We start from the raw sequence: 21836 nt of genomic DNA, 5'->3' as shown, positions 1-21836 counted from the left end.
TATAATTTTCAAAATACTCCAAGTCGTCTGAACCAATGTCTGAAAAAAGTAAGTAGCCAGCTAAAGCGCTATTTACAAGAAAATATCATAGAGACCAAAGTATCCGTAACATTCCTTTCTTACTAACAACAATATCACTTCAATAAATAGATTTATAGCTTCGTGATGTGTGTAGTCAGTAGCAGATATAGTCGACTACAACAAGAATATCTAATCAAGTGAAAAGGAAGGGAGGGCCGCCCTTGAAATGTGTGCTGTAATAAAATCCGAGCCTTCGTCGGTGACGCAATCAGTCTACGCAGTTGTCTATGAAAGCCATGGGTATAGACCTAGATATAGATAGAGTATATGTATGTATACAATGATATTTCTACTTCGAATGTTTTTAAAACGCTAAAGGGCAATCTTGGTATTAGAGACTGAAAATTAAATACCTACATTTCTAATGCGTAGGCAAAAACTGAATCAGTAATGAACACGTCCTAAGTAAACTGTTTGCAAAAGGTTCAGATTGTGGTTTTAGGTTTTTGAAAAGCCTTCAGCTGTAAAGGCCTCGATTATACGTTTCATTAATTATGTACCTAATTAGATTAATGCGAATTTATATACTCTTTTCGCTTGGGGATTCATAAAATGTAGTAAAATTGCTCTTTGATCATGCTTATTTGAGAACTGTCGGTACTCATTTGCGGTAATGAGATGGAGGCTGGCCTTGATGTGGTGAAACGTGTCACGGCACTATTCTATGATTACAAAATCACGACATGGTTGTGAAGATGGTTGCCATTATTCTTCGAAAACATCTTCGGGTTTTTAATATATTTGATTGAGGAAATTACATGTTATTGTATGATATTATACTTTAATATTGATATGGTAGTACAAAGAGTCCCAAGTAAAAAAAAAACCATTTTCCTGCTGGAGAGGTCCCTGGATGCGAGAGTGGCGCAGGACAAGTTGTGGAAATCCAGTCCAGCTGTGGACGTCTTTCGGCTGAAACAAACAAAACCATATTCCAAGTGTAAGTTGGGGCAAACATTCTCAGAATCTTGCAACTTTTATACGCGGTTACAGTCGACTACAATAATTTGCACTTCTTAGAATAAAATAATAGGTATACCACGGCAGTTGTTTATACCTCAGTGTAATCCAATTGGTTAGTTTTGTTCTACCCTCGTGCCATGCATTTTTTGTCTATTTCATCTGAATACAAATAGGGTGTAATGAGTCCAACTGCGTTACGTCGTACCAGGAAACATTAAGCTTTATCAGAAAAACCTTTAGCACTTTCCTTATTAATTTAATCCCGTAGGAAAATACTTTTTCCCCTTGTATTTTATTCCCGAAAAGTTTTTTCTTGTTTTAATTATTTTCTGTGTTAGGTGAAAAAATAATAATGGATTCTATGAAAGTTAGTTTGTAACGTAAATCCATGTTCGTTTCAGTCAAATAACGTCCACTGTATAAAGCAAACCTATCTCGACCAAAATAGGTACCAGGCGTCATACGAGTATACGAAGCTTCCGTATCCTTCAAAAGTCCTGAATGTGAACGAAATGACGCAGTTACACAATTTGCGGAGTTTTCAGGATTTACATATCGTCTGCCTTTCTCATTGGCTGCTGTATTGATTGGCGATACGTATTACGTCACTGGCGAAGCTGAAGTGCGTACTTCGACTAGTTCTTTGACCCTGCCATTGCCAATTTGATCATCAAAAGTAATGATGCGACTTGATGCCCATTGTAATGACGTTATTATAAGCAGTAAAAGTGCTATTTTCAGAAATGAGCCCATTATAGTTTTGAAGCTTAATTTTATTAAAGTTAAATGCATATAAAACTGGAAAGCAAGGGTCATTACTTACTATCGAATGGTAACTGACCATGAACAAATGTTTGCGCAAATCTCTCTCATTTACCACAGACAAAGACGTTGAAATTCTTATTTCCGCAGAAGCGAATTAAAAGAATGACCATTGTTGTCTAGCACTAGAGTTGAATGTTGTAAAAGGTCAATAGTTTTATTTTAAAAGATAGAGTTTTTTTTTTTACTAGTGCATGTGTGCATACTACATGTAGAGTTAATAATGCAGGGTTGATTTATGATGAATATTACGTATACTGGGTATAACCCAGTCGTTGTCCCCGTGTGTCAGAAGCTTTACAAAATGCAATCCACAACAGTAATGGTTTTATTAGAGATAGCAAAATGGTGTAATTGTATGAAACGAGAACATTTCTCATCACACGGGGTTTATTGACGTGGGCGTGAGGCGCAGGTGCAAACACTCATTCAGAGCTTTATTGCAGCGCAATTTGCTCGATCTGGGGGTCTTCTTAAAAACAACACTAATTTTTTATAATGATTGTATGTTAGAGATGTTTTACAAGAAGCCAAATAACTGAATTAATGAAAGATGAAATGTGATTCATAATTTATAGGAATACATGAGAGTTGTGTAAACTTAGTTTAAGTTATAATTGTGCGTCTAAAATTCAAATCATGCCGATGAAGTTGATCAGCAGTGCTGAAATCAAAGCGCACGTGCCCCGAATGCCCTTAACGGGTTCCATTTCGCTTCGGCTCGACCCTCGTCTCGTTTGCATTTTCAAGTATCCAATCGGATAACAAGCCTCCGCCTGTATTATAGGTAACAGCATTGCTCCTTTGATAATATCCTCGACTGAAAAAGTCCCTTATTACATCATATATACCTATATAATTCATAAAAATAGATCAAGATAGCTAGGGGAAAATCATGTTAGACTCGCCCATTTAACATTTTCACAGACGGGTAAAGGGATGTCCGTTAAAAATTTCGAGAGTCAGTGATTAAAGCCAATCTTAGTGTGTTTAGGGAGTTGTCGGCCAATTGAAACGGTCAGGTTGAGTAGATTGTGTTATTTGCGGTGTCGGCCGCATGCGCGCTGGAGGGTCGCGCAGCGGCGTTAGATCGAAGGCTCGGGCGCGCCAGCCCGCATGCGCGCCGCCGCGACTCCGCCGCCTCCGCCGCCGGCCCGCAGTCGCACCGCGCTCCCCTCCGCGACGCCATGTCGCCGGCTGCGACCTGACCGAGCACCTAGCTCAAGGAAAACAGTGTACGCTCTAGTGGATCAACACCAACGATCACTACAACTCTCCGGTAAGTCCCCTCCGCCGCCCGGACCGCAGTGCAAATTCCCAGGCCTTTCCCGGACACAAACCCCCGAACGGGTTGTAGAGGGCGCTGCGAGCGCCGTGAGTCATCTCTGCGACACGTTTTTCATGGCCGCCCCCTAGATCTCGCCAGTCTCGTAGGTGTCCTCCGAAGACGGTTGCAGTGTGTTACGTAAGTGCGTCGGGGCAGTGCAGCGGCCGTGGTGCCTACACTTTCAAGCAGAGCGCTGCGCACTCGAGCGCAGCCAATTACGGCACGCGAGGACTGCTTTCAGGAAAACATTCACCATTTTGTACGCGAACCTTGTGCTGGCAACTGTGGATTCAGTAAAAACTCATTCAGCAAAGTGTAGTTCACCGTCATGAGATCCAAAGTCGTGCGTTCGGTTGTTTTTCTTAAAGGACTATGCGTTTTGTGTGATATTTCTGTCGGATTGTGAAAGTGTTTCTTGAATTTTCTTTACTGATCTGTTGTTGAAGTGTTCTGTTACGTTGCATAATATTCGTGCGACATACAGTAGGTATGGATGTTTTTTCAGCTGCTTTTGGCAACAATAAACGATAATGATTGCACTGAGCAATGCGCACTCACTTGTTTTAATTGCAACTTTCATATTTGGTAATTGCGCAATAGTTTGCGGACAGATGTGCACGCAGATGCCGTTGCAAATGTGCGTTTGAAAACCGCACCCGTGACTCTACATTATTGATTTTATTGCCTTCTTTTATTTGTATCCAATATTGATAGCACTTTGAATAAGCAACATTAATCCGGCAAAACGATGCCAAGAATAGAAGGGAAGTCATAACATTAGCCTAATTTTGTTTATAATAAATAATTCATTTAAATTTATACAACGATAAATTTCTTGTAAATTATGTTATGCTGAACTGAATATTTGATACACTTTGTATTGAAGTCATCAACCCGTTTAAGTGTAAGTAGTTAAAAATCGCAAATACCATTTAGTTAGAGATAACTGTAGTTTAAATTGCAACGTCTTTCAACAATTTCCGACACATCTCATCAAAGTAGCTCCGCTTAAATTCCTAGCTATTAAATACTACAATAAGTTTAAAATGAACAGTAACGCTCCGTGAAATTGGATTCGTCCGCTAAAGTAGTAGATGTAACACAGTAGCCTAGTTAGGCCAGCGAATCAGCTGAGAGGCGCGCGCGCACGCGATGCGCCGCTTGACCGCGATCGAACTGGGACCTGCCCTTATGAATGTTAAACTGTATCAAAACATCTTTGTTACATACGCAAAATACCTATGTATTAACGGATAAAACAAAACAAGATCGTTAACTTAAAATAATACCACAGATTACTAATTTGTTACTGAAATCAATTGAATCAATCAAATCAAAAATATTTTATTCAATTTGAACCAATATTTTGGCACATGACTATACTTATTAACTAGTTTTAACAAAAAACGAAAACAAAACAGGATCAGTTTATAATAATTCAGTTTTTACAAGCAATAAAGAGAAACCGAACGGGCTCATCATCACATATTGAGTAGATAGTAATAGTAAGTAATTAGCAACATTTCACTTTGCAATTTGTCGGACTATACTACAACGCCAACTGCTTGTGGGTTTGGATCCTATTGCGGCTATATTATGTTGATGAACAATGGCATTTATATCCAGTATCCAGTCTTGGACTTTGTTTTTTACTCTAATAGGCTATGCTTAGCTTGGGACTACATAATGGTAGAACTGGTGTTTATTATTCATTTACATAACATAGACAAATCGATGTCACTTAAACTACTCTATTTGATGTAACATTAACATTGAAAATCTGTACGCGCTTGTATCAGTTTCGGTTTTTTCTACTTTGTCTAAAGTATTTGGCCACAATACAGACAAAAATTAGTAAACATTAATTAACTTAGTAAAACAACGCCAATTACTCACCACGAGTTTCCACTTTAAACAACTTTATTAGAAGCAGTTTAACAAAATGGGAACGAAACTAGATGCACATATAAAACACGCTTCTATTTAACACAGTAACACTTACTCAGAATTACAAGTAAAATAGAATCATAACCCTCCTTTTGCTTTGCCGTAGTCAGGTAAAAACACGGGTCTCTTCGCGTAATTTTTTATATGCGTTACATATTATGTAGGGTCTCACGCTTTGACATTTCGGCTGCTATGTTTAAAATATTACAGAATTACAAGTTTCTTGTACAATTTAAGTACATGAAGCTATATTTTGATTACAAGGGACTGGAACATAAACGTTTGCGTTTTGCTAGTAGATGTTAAGATTGAGCAAAATTTTGAGTAGTACCTAAATGAAATTATAGCGAAGTAAAGGATGCCCGTAACGAAATTCTACAGATTTTTACATACTTTACTTTTGAATGTATCTACTTTGATTACTTCAATCGTATTCGTAGATGTAATCGTATACTTAGTGCTTTGAAGGTCGGGAAGTAGTTACATTAACGTAATAACTCAATGCGATACGAATAAAAAAAGAACATTACTTTTAGTACGATTTCTATCGTGCCGTGCTTCGAAGACATTAAAATTTCAAACGTGATTTAGGTAAATAAGATTTTTTAGTAGGATAGGTATTTATTGAAGTCACAGTATAACACTTGAATCAATGTAAATATGAAGAAAGAAATAATAAACTTGTAGTTACTCAACTTAGTAAATAAACAAAAAGCAAAATTAAAATACTAGAAACAAAACCGAGAACTGATAGTCTACAATACTATTAGTAGTTCGGTTTGTCTAATTCTCCTTTTCAAGCACAATACTAATTACTTTGCTAAAGTTATTATCGAGGAAACTACTAAAATTAACAAGTTAACTTTTCCTCAATAAAGTTTTATCATAACTGACAAAACATGTAGAATGTCCTTAGCTAGAAAATTGTAATGTTTAATTTTGCGAGTCAAGACACATCAGATGCATTTGTACAAATAAAGTTTACTAGTTACCTCTCTGCTTTTTACTACCAATTTTCAAAAATTTCTACTAAGTTTATACTGGGTACTATGCAATAAAATGTAATTCTTGTGAGATAAATAAAGATAAACCACAAATAAGTATAGTCTCGAAGCGTGCGCTGAAAGCAGTGCCCAACCAACCAAGAGTTTCAATCGCGTGAAAAATTAAGGGTGTTAAAGTGTGTATAGTCTAGTTCTAACGACACACCTTTTTCTGAAACCTCTAAATAGCCCCCTTTCATGCAACCGAACGTCGTAAATGTTTACAATTTACAAGGAAAGTTTAGTAGAGATAGGGACTTCGCCTATTTTCCCCCCTCGATTAGTCCGCTGACGTCACCACGGCATTTACAGTAATACCCAAAGTCGGATAATTGTTATCGCTACGACGTCTCGCCAACATTAGGGCCCCGGCTCCCACATTCTTAGCCCGTTTCTGGGGCTTTAGGAATATTCCAGCTATTTGCTCGTACTCTTTTACTGCTTTGACATTAGGCGTTAATTTGGGACGGGCGTTTTGGCCAGTGCCTATTTAGGCAGTTATTAGGCGTCAAAGTTATTTTGAGGTTGAGGGATAGTCTTAATTTCACGTTGCAACTTTTTGAAGTTACTGCCTCTCTAGATAAAATAAATGTTAGTGACAGATTAACTTTGCAATCGCTTCAGGGGCGAAGTAATTACCGTGCAAAAAAGCCGTGTGAAGCGATTTCGGAACTAAACCTATGACGAATGTTGCCTTGTCCTGTTTGTCCATCGACAAAAAGTAACAATGTATTTTTCGCAACAGAATCTGGGACCAGAGAAGTGCTGAATTTTTCATCTCCCGCTCATTTGACGATTTTTTCAGTTTGTGAAGTTTAAGGCTTGTAGAGCTAGGGCGTATAGTTGGAAGTTTGGCACATCATGAGGTCTGATAACTTTTACACAGAGTGAGCCATAATGGTTTTGTTTTGGCAAAAATTTTTCGTGTTTTTGGTAGGATCCCTGATAAGCTCGGCAAAAATATAGTTAATTGTTTTTCTTGGCATCTAATGGTGTTCTCCCTTCCAGGTACAAGTGGGTGCCAGCACCGATGCTCTAGAAGGTCTAGCAGCGAGGAGCAGCCACAGCCGCCATGTCGTCGGTGAAGGTGGCGGTCCGGGTCCGCCCGTTCAACTCGCGCGAGATCGCCAGGGACTGCAAATGCATCATCGAGATGTCTGGCAATACTACAAGTAAGTACTTTGATTGATATAAGATACATATTTGATTGCACGTCTCTAGGTTCATTCAACACTAGGTACGCGAACCATTCACTGAATGGTTGATAGCGATTTCACTCAAAGTTACAGTAATAAGAAAAGTAACAAATGCTCAGATCCCCAATATCCCCTCAAATGCTAGTACTTAAATGTTCGTTTCAGCCAAATGACGTCCTTTGTCCAGCAGTACTTAAATGTATTTTTCGTAAAACAGTAAACCTGGAAGTTAGACAAAACAGAACAAGTAGAAAGAAACAGCATACATACTTCTACTATCATTGGTAAAACAATTGTATAAGTAATACGTTTTATCTAGAACTTACAGTCAGTATAATGTGGTTGTGCATTCATGTTGACTGTTACACAGCCCTCACCATAAGTTAAAATTAGGGACGAAATGGCGTTTAACGCGCCCTAACTATTTGACCCTTTGACGAGAAGCTTCAATGAACCATTGTTAAACAGATTTAGTGGACTTGACCTTCGTAGTTCCTTGGAAGATTTTAGATTGTAGGAAGGCACAGAAACTTGTGTGGGGTCCAATACTAGTGTTCTTACAGCTGTTTTTTGAAAACAATAGTTATTGTAAAAATAGCAACTGATCATAAAACTGTCAGAATTACGCAGCACGTAAGGGTGTAAATGTCGTGCTGCTATTTCAAGCACTGGCTATATTGTTGGCTCGATCATCGATGTAAAGGCAGGGTAATGTTAAAAGCTTGGTTTAAGTTGAGGGAACATTTTTGTCTTCAAATTACACGTATATTTCTTACACTCTCATGAAACTAAACTTTCATAACAGCAAATATGTCAATAGTTACCTAAATCATTTGCTTATTCTACTTTTGTCACACTATAAAACCGTTTTCTAAGTCAAATGGTTTGGTTTTCTATACGTTCTTACTGCGCAGTAGAGAATACGGTGCCAACTGCTGGAAGGTCGAGGGAAGCCCTTCAAGTGGCAATGTCAGGAGAAATCAATCGCCCGCTGCTTTATGTAATACCGGAACTGAAGTACCCACTTAAACTGATTATGCGTATCGTAATTTTGGATATGAGAGTACTTGTTGAAAGGAGATGGGGGTAAAAAGAACACATTTTTTCGATATATTGTCGTTTATTCTTAATGACCATTGTATATCAGGAATTTAGGTTATAAGTTCTGTTGATACAATGTATTTTACACATGCAAGGCGAGGATGCATTCATAAAATTTCACGCGTTTTTTTTTTGTCAAATGTCGGTGATCAATATTTGGACGATGTAAAGTGCATATTACATGCTAAAAGAAAATTCACCCTGAAACATCTCAATGTATTTTTAGACACCCTTTTACTCTAGAAATATTATTGAGAGTTTCAATAGTGAAGGTAGAAAGCTAGAAACGTCTAGAGAAGAATGTGTGCGGAAGCGTGTGGTATGTGTTTTCACACGACCCCGATATATTGAGTCCATCCGTACTCGTGCGCGGATTTAGTTTGCTAGATAAACCCTGAAGCAATAGACTATACAGTGTTTTTAACCTGTGGGTTCAAGCCTCTGGGGGGTCGCGAGTGGTCGTAAACTACCTCAGCATAAACAAACATTAGTTAATTGAAGTATTCGGTCCCTACAAACATCTTTTTAACATTATAAAATGCATGAAAAAAAAGCGAACGGTCGGGGGGGTCGCCAAATATTTTTTTATACTAGGTGGGTCGTGTCATGAAAAAGTTTGAAAAACACTGGACTATATGACACCTACCATTCCACAATAATTCAAAATCACAACTTTTTTAAAAAGACTTCATTCTGGTCTTAAAAACTTAATTCATTTTAAATTACGTATAAATTAAGATTTTTGGTTGCATTGTAATTGAAAAAAAATAGTAAATTGAGTTGAGTAAATAGTGACGTCACTTGCTTGTATTGCCATTTAAAATCTATGGGAGAGTCTCATTTTGACAGAACAGTCTGTTTTTTGTATTTTTAGGTACTTCTATCCTATAAATCTCATTTAGAGCTGCACAATGCAGAAAGCTAAAATGTCTAGAAAAGAATGTCTGCGGACAGCGTGCGGTCTTTTCGACCCCGTTATCTTGACTCTTCAATTTATTGCTAGAGAACCACCCTGTAACAATTTATTGTTGTTGAATAATCAACTTTGCTGTTAAAAGATTAAGGTTTTCGGCGTTAGACAAATAGGAGAGATAAATTGTTTGTTCAAGTGGACGTGAAGAACAAATTGAAGTTGGTTACTTAAACTAAAGCTGTTGTTTATTCACACATTCCTGATCAAAATACATGTAAATGATATCATCCACAGTTAAAAAAACGTACATTACACATTTCTCATTAAACCTTATTTCAAAAACCTGACGTTTTTAACGAGATCATCATTATCAGTTTTAACCTATGACAACTTAAAATCTACGTAGAGCTCACATTTAAACTCTGCGACCAATTAAGGCTTTTGCCAGTCTAGCCTTTTGAACTGTGTTGCAGCTAGGGTTTGCAAAAGTCCAACATTCGTTCCTAGAAATATTTTGTATGTTTTTGTTTAAAGCTATTTTTTATCTAAACATTTGAACTTGAAAAATCTAGTCTATTTTTATAAGAAGCCTGAGAAAAAGCAATCATGGCAACTTTGCTTTTAAATGTTTTGTTCGAAAAAAAAAAAACTGAAGTTTTTGGTCCCAGACAACCCTAGCTACACATCTAACGAGCGTTGCACCTCGTTAACTGCCACTGACTCTCAATAAAAATGAGGTTGCAAAACTCTACACTCAAAAGTGGCCTCTACGATTCAAGCACACAGGATATAGTTGCATTCGCTGTGACTAGGTACGCACACTCAGCTATTCAAATACGTCTAGACGTTTACTGGATGGAATTATTTTGTTTTTTTTTGGTGTTTTACAGTTGGTTTTTCCGTTTACCTCGGTTCACGTAAAGAGTGCCGCAGCTTTGCAGTTTAAGAGTGCAACTATAAAAAAATTCTAGAAAAAAAAAAACAATCAGATTAAATATTATTAAACATACATGTTGGGTTTATTGGGTAGTTTACTTATAAATAATATAAGTGGGTAGCAAGCAATCTTTGTATGTTAACCAGTTCGGAAATAAATCTTGTAGTGCACACACGCGTCTCATTTAAATCCCAAAAGACTGGTACATAATAGAGGTGGGCGCCGATATAAAATTGGCCGGCGGCGGCGCGCCGTATTTTTGACCTCGGCGGCGGCGGCGTCGGCGGCGTGACCTTGTTTGACCTTTGTTCATTAGGTTTTTTTTTTAAATCTGCTTTTTTAGTATCTGTCGTCAAGACTAATCAGGCGATTTGCAGTTTGTTGGGGTTTGAGCCACTAAAGCAGTGGTTTACTTATGGTCGGGTATACTATATTACATGGGTCATACTTAGGCAAGGGAGTAAACGAGCAAGAATGATCCTTTTCCGTAATTTTAACAATACAAATGTCAGATTAATTGAGCGATAAGAGAATTCGTTAGGCGACTTGCCAGCCTTATGGATCATTTCCAAAGTTAAGAGACTTGCGAGGTTCTTCTCACTCAGTGTGGTCATTGTCAAGACCATGGACTTCATGGTGATCAGATCAAATGCAAGTGCTTTACGAGGGTCCATTTTGGCTATTTCTTTAGCCATCTCTCTTAGCGTTAGTTCTTTCGTTTCAGCCGAAAGACGTCCTGCGCCGCTCGCATCCAGGCACTTCCTGCGACCTTCCCCAAATCGTCGGTCCACCTAGTGGGAGGCCTGCCCACGCTACGTCTTCCGGCTCGTAGTCGCCACTCAAAAACTTTACTGCCCCAGCGGCCATCAGCTCTAAGAGATATGTGCCCCGCCCACTGCCACTTGATTTTAGCGATTCTGTGGGCTATGTCAGTCACTTTGTCCTCCTGCGTCTTCGTCCTCAATTAGCGTAGTAGGAATCAATCTTCTACTTTGAACTTGAGGAGGGTAAGCGGAAACATGGCGGTCAATTCCTCAGATAGTCAAGTACAAAGATATCCAGAAGCAGCATACCAAAAGATGCAAAATGAGCCCTCTCAAATCACAATGGGAAGGTTTGGCAGCACAGCACCTAGAATGGCGGGAGATTGTGTTGTGTAGAGGCGAGTCCGCGAATTCAACAAGCAGCGCACAACTGAACTCGACGCAAAACGCGATGATGTAAATCCCGTCCATCTGCCGCCATTCACTATAATTATGTTGGCGGCGGGTAATTACTCTCAATGTGCGAGGAGTTTGCCGCGAAGATCGGCTATGTAAGCCATCTTCGGGCGCACCAGCGCCGCTAAGACAGCTAAGTCGAAGTGGTCACCATGACCGAAATCGGTCGGATGAATCATCATCATCAGTAGGAATCAAAGGCAGGCATAGCTGCAAGTCTCGGATCAAGTCCAATGCTTGATCTTATTTTTTTCATTGAATTGTGGATTTTTTGGATTATCCGTGTCAATGGGTTTATAAACCGGCTGGTCATGTAGCCAAGGTCTGAGATTTTTCTTGTCAGTTCGCACTCATATATAACCGGACCTAATAAGCGGAGAACACTTTGAGGGAGGTACTTTGTTGCTTTCCAGAGGTTGTGGTTCCCATTTGCATTCCGAGACATATTTGGCAATCTCTGTGTGAGTGATTCGCTTAAAGTAAAATCCAATAGTGTGGGTTATCTGCCAGACGAAGGCGGGGATTTTTTTTTTGACAGCAAGAGGGACCGGCGCCTCTCGCGATCAATTATTTACTAGACGAAGCAGTAACTTGAATAATGTACTTGATTAACTGTTAATATAGTTAGTATTAAGTTATTCAATCAATCATTAGTATATCAACGGCATTAAGTTCGCCTTGTGTACCAATTTACCTATATAGAATTAAAGAATAAATATTATAGTTAGTTCTTCTGTTATATGGTTTACTGATGGGTCAAAAATGGGCCCTAACGTAGGCTTTGGCGTGTATGGAGAGCAGCCGAAGCTTAGGCTACCTCAAAGCCTGGGCAAATTTGCCTCTTTCTTTCAGAAGTCTACGCCATTATTGAATGTGCGGAAGCTAATCTGCGAAAAAATTATGCCAACCACATAATTTACATTAGCTCAGACAGTCTGGCCTCGCTGATGGCCTTAAACTCCAACTGAATCACCTCAAAGTTGGTAGAAAACTGCATGACTTACTGACTTATGGTCCTATGTCCCCTAGATGGGGCAGAGGGCGTCCACAACAGTCCTCCATCTCGTTCGGTCTTGAGCTTCTCGCTTGATCTCGCTCCAGGTCTTGCCGATCTTCTTCGCCTCGTCCGCAACAGTGCGCCGCCAAGTTTGCCTGGGTCGACCACGTTTGCGTTTTCCTTGGGGATTCCAATCCAGAGCCTGCTTAGGGATGTGATCGGGGTCCCTTCGGAGAGTGTGGCCAATCCAGTTCCACTTGCGGCGCTTGATCTGCTGGTCGATCGGAATTTCGTGGCAGCGTTCCAATAGCTCGACGTGGGAGATTTTCTCGGGCCAGTATATGCCGAGAATTCGGCGAAGGCAGCGGTTGATGAAGACCTGCAGCTTGTGCGAGATAACCTTGGTGAACTTCCACGTTTCACACCCATAGAGCAGAACGAATTTAACGTTGGACCCGAATATTTTGATCTTGACCCTTCGGGTCAATTTCCGTGACTGCCATATGGGGCGAAGTTGTGCGAAGGTAGCTCTGGCCTTGGCAATGCGCAAAGTGATGTCCTCTTCGGTACCTCCAGTTGAAAACTGCATGAGTCGACTGAATACCCTAGGAAAACGTAACAGAGTAACGCTGAGATGGGTTCCAGGACACGCGGGAATCGTGGACAATGAAAATGCCGACGAACTGGCCAGAGCGGGAGCGGAGGGAACACAATATGGTCCAGAACCCTTTTGTGGCATTCCCAAAAGTCTCGCTCGAATGACCCTGGAGAACATCTATTTAAACAAAATCCTTTAAGGCATGGTCAGACACGCTAGGATTAACTCATTCCATAGCTCTTATAAAAGCCTATGACCGAAAATGCTCTAAGCAGAATCAGATCATAGGACTGAGTAGGATCAAAATGCGCATCTTAGTTCGAGCCTTCACTGGACACAGCAGCTTAAACAAACACTTGTCCACCATGGGACTATCCGAATCAAGAACGTGCAGGATGTGCCAAGAGGCAGATGAAACGCCACTACACATTCGCAAGGACTGCGCGCGCACCTTTGATGCGCAAGCGGAGCTTACACCTGGGCAAACACATCCTAAGCCTACAAGATGTAAAACATATCGCCCCCCAAAAGATACTGCAATTCCTAATGGATGCAGGACTCGGAGGCGAACTAAGGAAAATAGCGGCGATCACAATAGATCGGTACCGGTCGCAGTGATACTAGGACTTTATTGAACTAGAATAGCCGCTCAACTCAATAAAAAAATTGTTCTTCTGCGTTTGAAACACAAATTAGTACAGTATAGGAGAGGAATACATTTCAAATAGTTTGTACAGTATCAGTATCGGCGCGCCGACAGCTTTTCGTCGGCGGCGGCGGCGTGAAAAAATTCGCGGCGGCGGCGGCGCGCCGGCGTGGCGCCCACCTCTAGTACATAATAGTGGCGACAGGACTGGGTTTTAAGTGCATTACATTAATAATATTATTTTAAAAATGTCGGTCGGAAAATTGGGCGCCGTGCTGGCGCAGCGCGCCGCCGACGGCCGCGTGGCCTACGCCTCGCGCGCGCTCACCCCAGCGGAGCTCAATTATAGCCAAATACACAAGGAAAGCCGTGATAGTTCAGGGGACAGGGATATAGAACAAACTTATCTACACTTTGCTACCGAGGCATTATTATTGAGTAACGAAACTATAAAAAAAGAAACGCAAAGAGACCCATTATTAGGTAGAATTATAAGTTACATACAAGATGGTTGGCCTGCCGATGTTGATATTAAAGAACTTAAACCATATTTTAATAGGAAGTCGGAACTATACCTAGAAATGGGCTGCATTATGTGGGGACATCGTTTAGTAATCCCTAATGTCTGCAGAGACAAAGTATTGAGAGAACTGCATGACACACATACAGGTATAGTTAAAATGAAAAGCCTGGCCAGGAGCTACGTGTGGTGGCCCGGGCTGGACGAGGCCATCGAGCGCCAGTGCGGCGCGTGCGGCGTGTGCGCGGCGCTGAGCGGCGCGCCGCCGGCGCACGCGCCCCGCTCGTGGCCCTGGCCCACACGCCCTTGGTCTAGGATTCACATAGATTTTTTAGGGCCTATAGCAGGTATGAAATTCTTGGTAATTATAGATGCAACATCTAAATGGATAGAATGTTTTAAGATGAATCAGACCACGGCCAGTAAAGTAATAGAAAGACTGAGAGACACTTTTGCTAGGTTTGGTTTACCAATCGAGAGGGCATCGAGGATTCCGCGCCGAGAGGGCATCGAGGATTCCGCGCAGCACACACTCGAAGTGTGCCAAGCTTGGGTGGCAGAGCGCGAAATCCTCGTGGAACAGGTAGGACAAGATCTCTCCTTACGGGCCATCCTGCCTCGTATGCTAGAGAGCCCAGATGCATGGCATGCGGTGCTCCACTTCTGTGAGGAGGTCATGTCGCAGAAAGAAGCGGCGGAGAGGGAGCGAGAGGCCTCGCCTGACGCTCCACCGAACCGTCGCCGACGTCCAGGACACCGCATGAGACACTACCATCTCCATGCCCCCTCTTAAGGGTCCTCGGCTACTAGACACGGGGGTGTTAGGTGGCCGCTAAAGGAGGACCCGTGGCGGCGGCGCGCGCATGTGTTCACGCGCACCGTCAGCGAAGACCAGGGGAGGTACTACTCCCCTGAAGCCAGTCGTCGCTTGCTCAAACAGAGCGAGCCACAGTCCGGGGCGGAGCCGCGAAAGAATGTCTAGGCCGTCTAGCTCGGACAATAACTCGCAGCTCCGTCCCAAAGACTTCGGGAGGACACCGTCAGGTTTTAGTAAGTAGGCCCTGCCCATCTGGTAGGGAGAGCCTTACATAACCCACTGGTTCCCCCGGGCCAGTGGGTATGCAATTTCATGCATTTCCTGACGAAAAAAAAAAAAAAAAAAGGTTTGGTTTACCAAAACAAATAGTCAGTGACAATGGGCCACCGTTTTCGAGTTCCGAATTTTCACAATTTTGTAATAATAATGGAATAGATCATATATTTACAGCTCCGTATCATCCTTCTTCAAATGGAGCCGCAGAGAACGCAGTAAAAGTATGTAAAAGAGTAATTAAAAAAGCAATTATGACTCGTATGGACGTAGACACAGCTTTGTATAGGTTTTTATTAATATATAGGAACACCTCTCACAATACTACGGGAGACAGTCCGGCTAAACTGTTGTTAGGTCGAAATTTACGTACTAGACTAGACTGTCTCAAACCTGATCGCGAGAAAAGAATTGGAAAATTACAAGAAAAACAAGAAAATAGTGCGGGAGGAGTGAGTAGGGAAGTTAAGGTAGGTGAGGAAGTATGGTTTAAAAACTATAATGACGATGTACAATGGAAAAAGGGTAAGGTCATAGAAAAGTTAGGCGATACCGATTATCGTATCAGTTTAAAGGACGGACAATGTATACATAGACATATTGATCAACTAAAAATATGTAAGGGGTTTGGTGTATCTGCACAGGACGATAAAGTAACACAAAGTAAGGAACAGAGAAACCCCGGTTGGTTGTGGTTGCCGGGGGCTGGACCGGCGGAGTGCTCCGCGGCCGGCCCGGGCTCGGCCGCGCCGGCTCCGCGCCCGCCTGCCCCTCAGCTCGCTCCAAGGAGGTATCCTCTCAGAGAGCGACACCCTCCAACACGATATGGCTTTGAATAATCCTTATTGTATGTATTTTAGTTAAGAACTAAGTTAGTTTAGTCATTAAGAAATTGTTTTGTGACTGGCTCCTCTTAGAAGTTTACTGTAAATGTACCTAAATGTATTACTTATTAATAAATATAGACCGACTTATCTTTATGTAATACCATTCAAGTACACACGGAGTCCAGTCACGACACTGGAAAACATGTAAGACATATCTGGTAACGAAAAAGGTTACTGTACTTTAATTAAATATAATCTCTAGAATAGTTAGTAAATAAGGGTGGAGGTATTGGGTAGTTTACTTATAAATAATATAAGTGGGTAGCAAGCAATCTTTGTATGTTAACCAGTTCGGAAATAAATCTTGTAGTGCACACACGCGTCTCATTTAAATCCCAAAAGACTGGTACATAATAGGGTTACCAAATAGATCAATATACACTCGACAGCAAATAAATCGCACCACCCGCGACGCGAACTTTAAAGATTTTCTTTTGACACAATAATGGTGCCCCAACAATATTGGTGTTAATTGAAAGCCCAATAAATATCCTTAAAGAAAAACATATTTAATTTCTTAATAAATGATTAACATATACCATAAATGTGACTTGAAAAAAGACCTCACTTTGGGCTCACCTCTGGGATCAATTAGACCAAATTTTATGGTTATAAAACCAAATAATGATCACACGTGTCCTCTTTAACAGATGGATAGCTATTAATCCCAACTTAACAGTTTTATAGTCATAAAAAATGGCTATAGCGTAAATACCTATTTTTTGAAGAAGTGACTCTGGATCCTTGTAAAGACACATTTTTGGGGTAAAAACCTTTCCTTTAATAAAATGAAGTTTAGAACTAGGCTTTTAAATGGTGCCAATATTGGTGGGAAGTAGGGATGCTAACGTTTGAAAATGCTTGTCGCGGGTGGTGCGATTTATTTGCTGTCGAGTGTATATTGTACACTGCTACTACAGATTTTCATGTTCAAAGAAATACAAGCCTGGTCTTCTTTTAAGGTTTAAGTACCTCATGCTGTCGTAAACCACCACGTGGGGCGTCAAGCGTGGGGTGTAAAACGCCCGTGTCCCAAGCAGTGACGTGTAAACTGCGCGTGACGTCACCGGTGCGTCAGTCCTCGCCCACGGCACCATTAATATGCATTAAGTGGACAGCAAATGGCTCTTTCACATCCGAAGGCTTATATAAAAAATGACTGCCTTTTACAACAACCTATTAGGAGAAAATTTAACGTCGCTGAGAGAGCAAAACTAACCATAGTTAACCTTCAAGCGGGCGCGCGGTCTTTTGTAACGGCAGCGGTCGCGCGTAAACGAAAAGACCTATAGGGCCTAGTAGAGAAATAAAGCACTTATTTTCCAAAAATCGTTTATTATTTTGTACTTAGATATATTATGATTGTATTAGAGTCATAAGTAATTTGAATTAAGTTAAAGAAACAATTATTTAATCAATTAACATAACGCAAATATTATTTGGATCAAAAACCAATTTTGGAACACAAAATCTTTTAAAATACCTCAGAATAGTTCATATACCTGATAAAAACGATAAAAATGGCAAAATAATGATAAAACATAATTTTATAATTTTGGTTCAGTTTATCTTGGTGTCTGAGCTCCGATTCACTCTCTTTTTCATCTTTTCGTAGTTATGCCTCTGTTATTTTACTTTGTACTAGCAGTCTACGACTTATTAAATAAGAAAAAACAGTATTGCAAGCTTAATTCAATAATATTGGGTGATAGCCGAAGAAATGTTATGTCGCATAGAGAGTCGCGCGTAACCTTTTCGACGACAGGCGCGTGGCGTGCTTTCGACGCCGGCGCCGCAACTAAAACAACAGCAAGCCATGGGGTGGGAAAAGTGCGGAGAGCTGAGGTAAGCTCTTTATTTCACTCACAATGAGCAAGCGACAGGCTACTAAAAATGAGAAATATGTGTAACAAGTAAAAAAAAAGTTATGAACGAAAATGTGTTAGGCGCGGTCGATTCGACGCCGCGCGCCCGCTTGAAGGTTAATGATATTGCCTCCAGCTTTTTCTTCGTTTTTGTGTGATATTGCGAAAAAAAAGCCATTTTTCACATTAGGCAATCACGTTGAGTAACGTTTATTCAAATAAAATAACTTTTAAGCGAGATTTTCACTGGAGTACAACGTTTTTGTGAGTTCTTTTATTAATTTACGTTACGCTGGAGGGCTTTTCTTTTGATTGAAAACCACTCTATTTGCTTTCATGTATGCATGCACGACCCTTACATTTGAATACAGGACCATTATAAAAACACGAAAATAAATTTAAAATGCCTTTTATATTTTCAACGTTGGATTTTAGAAATCACGTGAAACACTCGTGTGGAACATAGCGCAGTTACGCTATTTCGCGTTCGAGGTAATTGGCGATCGGCGGCCGCAATGCGCCGCGATGCCCCATAAACCCCATTATACCCCGTAAACCTTGTCCATGGGCCGGCATGGCGTCGTAAATCCCCCATCATGCTCCACTCGTGCGATTCTCAGCAGTTAATTTCACTTACTCTGATTAAATGAGCTCTGGGTTCGTTTTCAGAGCATACAAAGAAGATATAAATGAGTATATTCTGTTACTTTAAAAAATTAAATAAAGATTTGCAGATTTATTGGTTTCATGCCACTAATTATCGACTAAGTATTCCTGTCATACGTCTCTGATTTGATTACAGCTAGATTTCGACCCAATTAGTTGATGCGTAAAAATGGCGACGCCAACACTTAGTACTGCCAAAGTCAATTGGCGTTCATTCACAGCACACTGGCGTTAAGTTGGCCCAAACTGCCTGTAGAGGGCGCCCTCATTTTCCGCACCATCGCGCCCCGTTCACAGACACTCTCAGATAAATCGCCGCACTTTGACCTCTGTGGTTCATTGTTCCCCAGTTTCCCCACTTCACTCGGTGCGATGATCTTTTATGCGAAAACTTTTTGCACAGATTAAACTTTCACAACTTTTTTGGGAAGTAAAAAAACGTGATGACTCATTTTCACTTCAGCGGAACGCTTTTGACAAATCATCTTTACCTTTTGTGCCTTTGACCCCGCATTTCTGATGTCAATTTTATACTTTCTGGCGTTTGTGTTCCATAAAACTAAATACTACTTTCCAAATAAACCCTCGCTCCATTAGATTAGTAGGGCCAATAAAGGAACAATAGGAATTCATACAAAGTGCGATGTCGCTAGTCACGCTACCCAGCGATTACACACGGGAAAAAATAGAATTTGGCCGCTTGGTAGGTCATTTGTGATATGGATTTGTTTACTTTTTAGTAAAGGAGTGTGTCCCATTTTAGTTAAGGCACACCATAATCTTTTATCTTTACTACTGTATCGGAGTGATTGCCCTCTGACCTCCGTAACTCTTGGACCAGCCGTTTGGATAAAGGGCACGCAGCACATCCAATATCCATGGAATGCGCATGTTTTTCTTCCCATTTCCTCTAACCTTTATTCGTTTATGTCGATCTCTTCCCTATACAGACAAGTAAATACGGCATATTATTTATTGCCTAATTCATCAAAATAAAGTTACAATACCTGAACTATTTTACATCGATAATTATCCCTATCTCAGTATGTGTAGGGAAGAATATCGAAGTTAGCAACGTTTGCAATTTATTCAAATAATGGTCTTCATTGCCTGCTGCATTATGCATCGGCAAAGCGTCGGTTCTTTGTTCAAACTTCAGCAGGGACGTGTAAAGTTACAGGGCTGCCACATTTGGTTTAGCTCAGAAAACCTTTACCACCTATAAAAACATTAAGTTCAATAACACGAAGAAGCATGCATTGAAACCTCAGATCTTTCTATGATCTGAGATTGAAACTAACTCCATTAATCACAGATTGTCGAGTTTTATTTTAAACGGGCTCGCAAACTGTAATCAGTGAGCTTCGTTCATGATCTAACTAAAGTAAAGAAAATAAAACATTTATGAAGTTCGATTTTCATTTGTAAATTGAAACGCAAGTAGGTAAAGTTTACGTTAGTGTTTGCTAAGAATTGCCACTTGTCCAGAACATATTATGTGATTAGCAAGGCTAAATGTGTATTTCGCCCTTGGCACAGCCCTTCTGTCGGTAGATACATGCGGTTATTCACTTCCGCTTCCACTCTCTGGCTGTTGCCGCTGTTTCCAACATGGCGCCCGCATTGTTCTCAATATTGATTGACTATCGGGAATCTACCTATGAGTGTATTGAAAAGCTCTCACGTACTTTACATTGTGTTCAAAGAGATCTCATTTCGATGAAGGTTCATGGTTTTATTTGATCTACTTATAAACAAACTCGTTATTGAAGTGAACTGTGATTTGAAAGTTTAAAATAATACGAAATAGAAGACCTCTTTAGGTTTTATAATGACAGTCAGCTGGCAGTGAAATTGATAAACCTCTGCCGTTTCAGGCGCGACCTTATAAGTTATGACGCATTTAGGTACTCTGCTGGTGAAAAGATGGTGGGCGTTAAGAAATAAAATCTCTACCTACGCGATATTCTTGCTGTATCACATCAAAACGAATTCAGCAGGGGTCGTCTACAATTCCACCCGACGTTATTATTTTAAAACGCATTCATAAACCATCTCGCTGCCAATAGAACGTTTTACTGCTTGTCCCGGCTCACGGTCCCTAATCCATAATGCTCCATTACATCCGAAGAAGAGTGAGTCAGCGACATATAAAAATGTCATTGCTTGCACTTGGTTTGATTGCTCAGCCATAACGGAAGTGTGTAGCATCCTGCTGTCTCGTTCTCACGGTGCATCGTGACTCAGACGCACCGAAGGGGTGGGATGACGCGACACTGTTTTGGGATGGGAGGAAATTGCTTTTGAGTTACCGTCTAGTCAGTGGATTGGAATAAATATTGTCAGGGGAACTTATGGATGGATAGGTGCTTTTATTTGGTATATTTTCATTTACATTTTTTGAACGTTACGGAGAGAGCAGGCTAATATATGCCAATAATTTCATATCTAGGTAGGGACCGTTATTTGTCGTCCAGCCTACTACTTAATGACTTGACTACGTATGTATATTTCTTGCTCTTAAATATCGTGTCCAAAATAGGCTACCTATTACCCTAATTTCTAGTTAACATATTCAAATAGCTTTTATCTTAATCTTTAGTCTTTTGATTATCGTCGCTAAAAATACCCCAAAAGCGTTCATCCGTATGTAAACACGCCAATAAGTAAGCTTCAACTACTGACTGGCGACGGCGCGGCGGCCCCGGCGGTCGATACGGCGCGACTAGAAGCGTCGAGGACGAAGTACAAACCCAAGAAGGAGATTTGATTAGCGCTTACAGACAGCGCGGTCACTCAACCGGTAGCGCTGAATGCTTCAGTAAAGGTTTAATGCATCCCGACTGGTTCCGCTCCCTCTCAAGTGTATTTCCACCTCTAGACGGCAACTTCCGCTTTAAAGACTGATTTTACCCAAAAACACCCCGCGAGACAGACTCTACCAAAAGCACAGGATTGGCAGGATAAGTGATTTTGTAAAAGGAGCAATATGACGTGGTACTTAGGCCGATAGTTAG

General features: G+C 40.7%; 2 protein-coding genes across 2 annotated transcripts in view; both read left to right on the top strand.

Moving 5' to 3' along the window:
- LOC135078608 (kinesin-like protein unc-104) overlaps window positions 1–21836 on the top strand; it is a 162576-nt gene that overhangs the window by 72859 nt on the left and 67881 nt on the right. Inside the window, exon 3 of the mRNA XM_063973137.1 lies at window positions 7192–7355. Coding sequence (XP_063829207.1) covers window positions 7256–7355 — 100 coding nt within the window. The 5' untranslated portion in view covers window positions 7192–7255. The remainder of the gene's footprint in view (window positions 1–7191; window positions 7356–21836) is intronic.
- LOC135078800 (uncharacterized protein K02A2.6-like) lies at window positions 14155–16309 on the top strand. Its single transcript, XM_063973355.1, has 2 exons — window positions 14155–14770; window positions 15475–16309. Exons 1-2 carry the CDS (start codon window positions 14373–14375, stop codon window positions 16238–16240), a joined length of 1164 nt encoding a protein of 387 aa, XP_063829425.1. The 5' UTR covers window positions 14155–14372; the 3' UTR covers window positions 16241–16309.

This window comes from Ostrinia nubilalis, chromosome 15 (genome assembly GCF_963855985.1).
Source record: "Ostrinia nubilalis chromosome 15, ilOstNubi1.1, whole genome shotgun sequence".
Taxonomy (NCBI): domain Eukaryota; kingdom Metazoa; phylum Arthropoda; class Insecta; order Lepidoptera; family Crambidae; genus Ostrinia; species Ostrinia nubilalis.
Note: the sequence above shows the minus strand (reverse complement) of the source record. Positions and strands in the feature narration are given on the sequence as shown.

Excerpts from the sequence above, each read along its gene's own strand:
- LOC135078800 (XM_063973355.1), top strand. The coding sequence starts at position 14,373 with ATGGGCTGCATTATGTGGGGACATCGTTTAGTAATCCCTAATGTCTGC. Across the intron at positions 14,771-15,474 it reads CTGAGAGACACTTTTGCTAG|GTTTGGTTTACCAAAACAAA; the intron begins GTTTGGTTTACC and ends AAAAAAAAAAAG.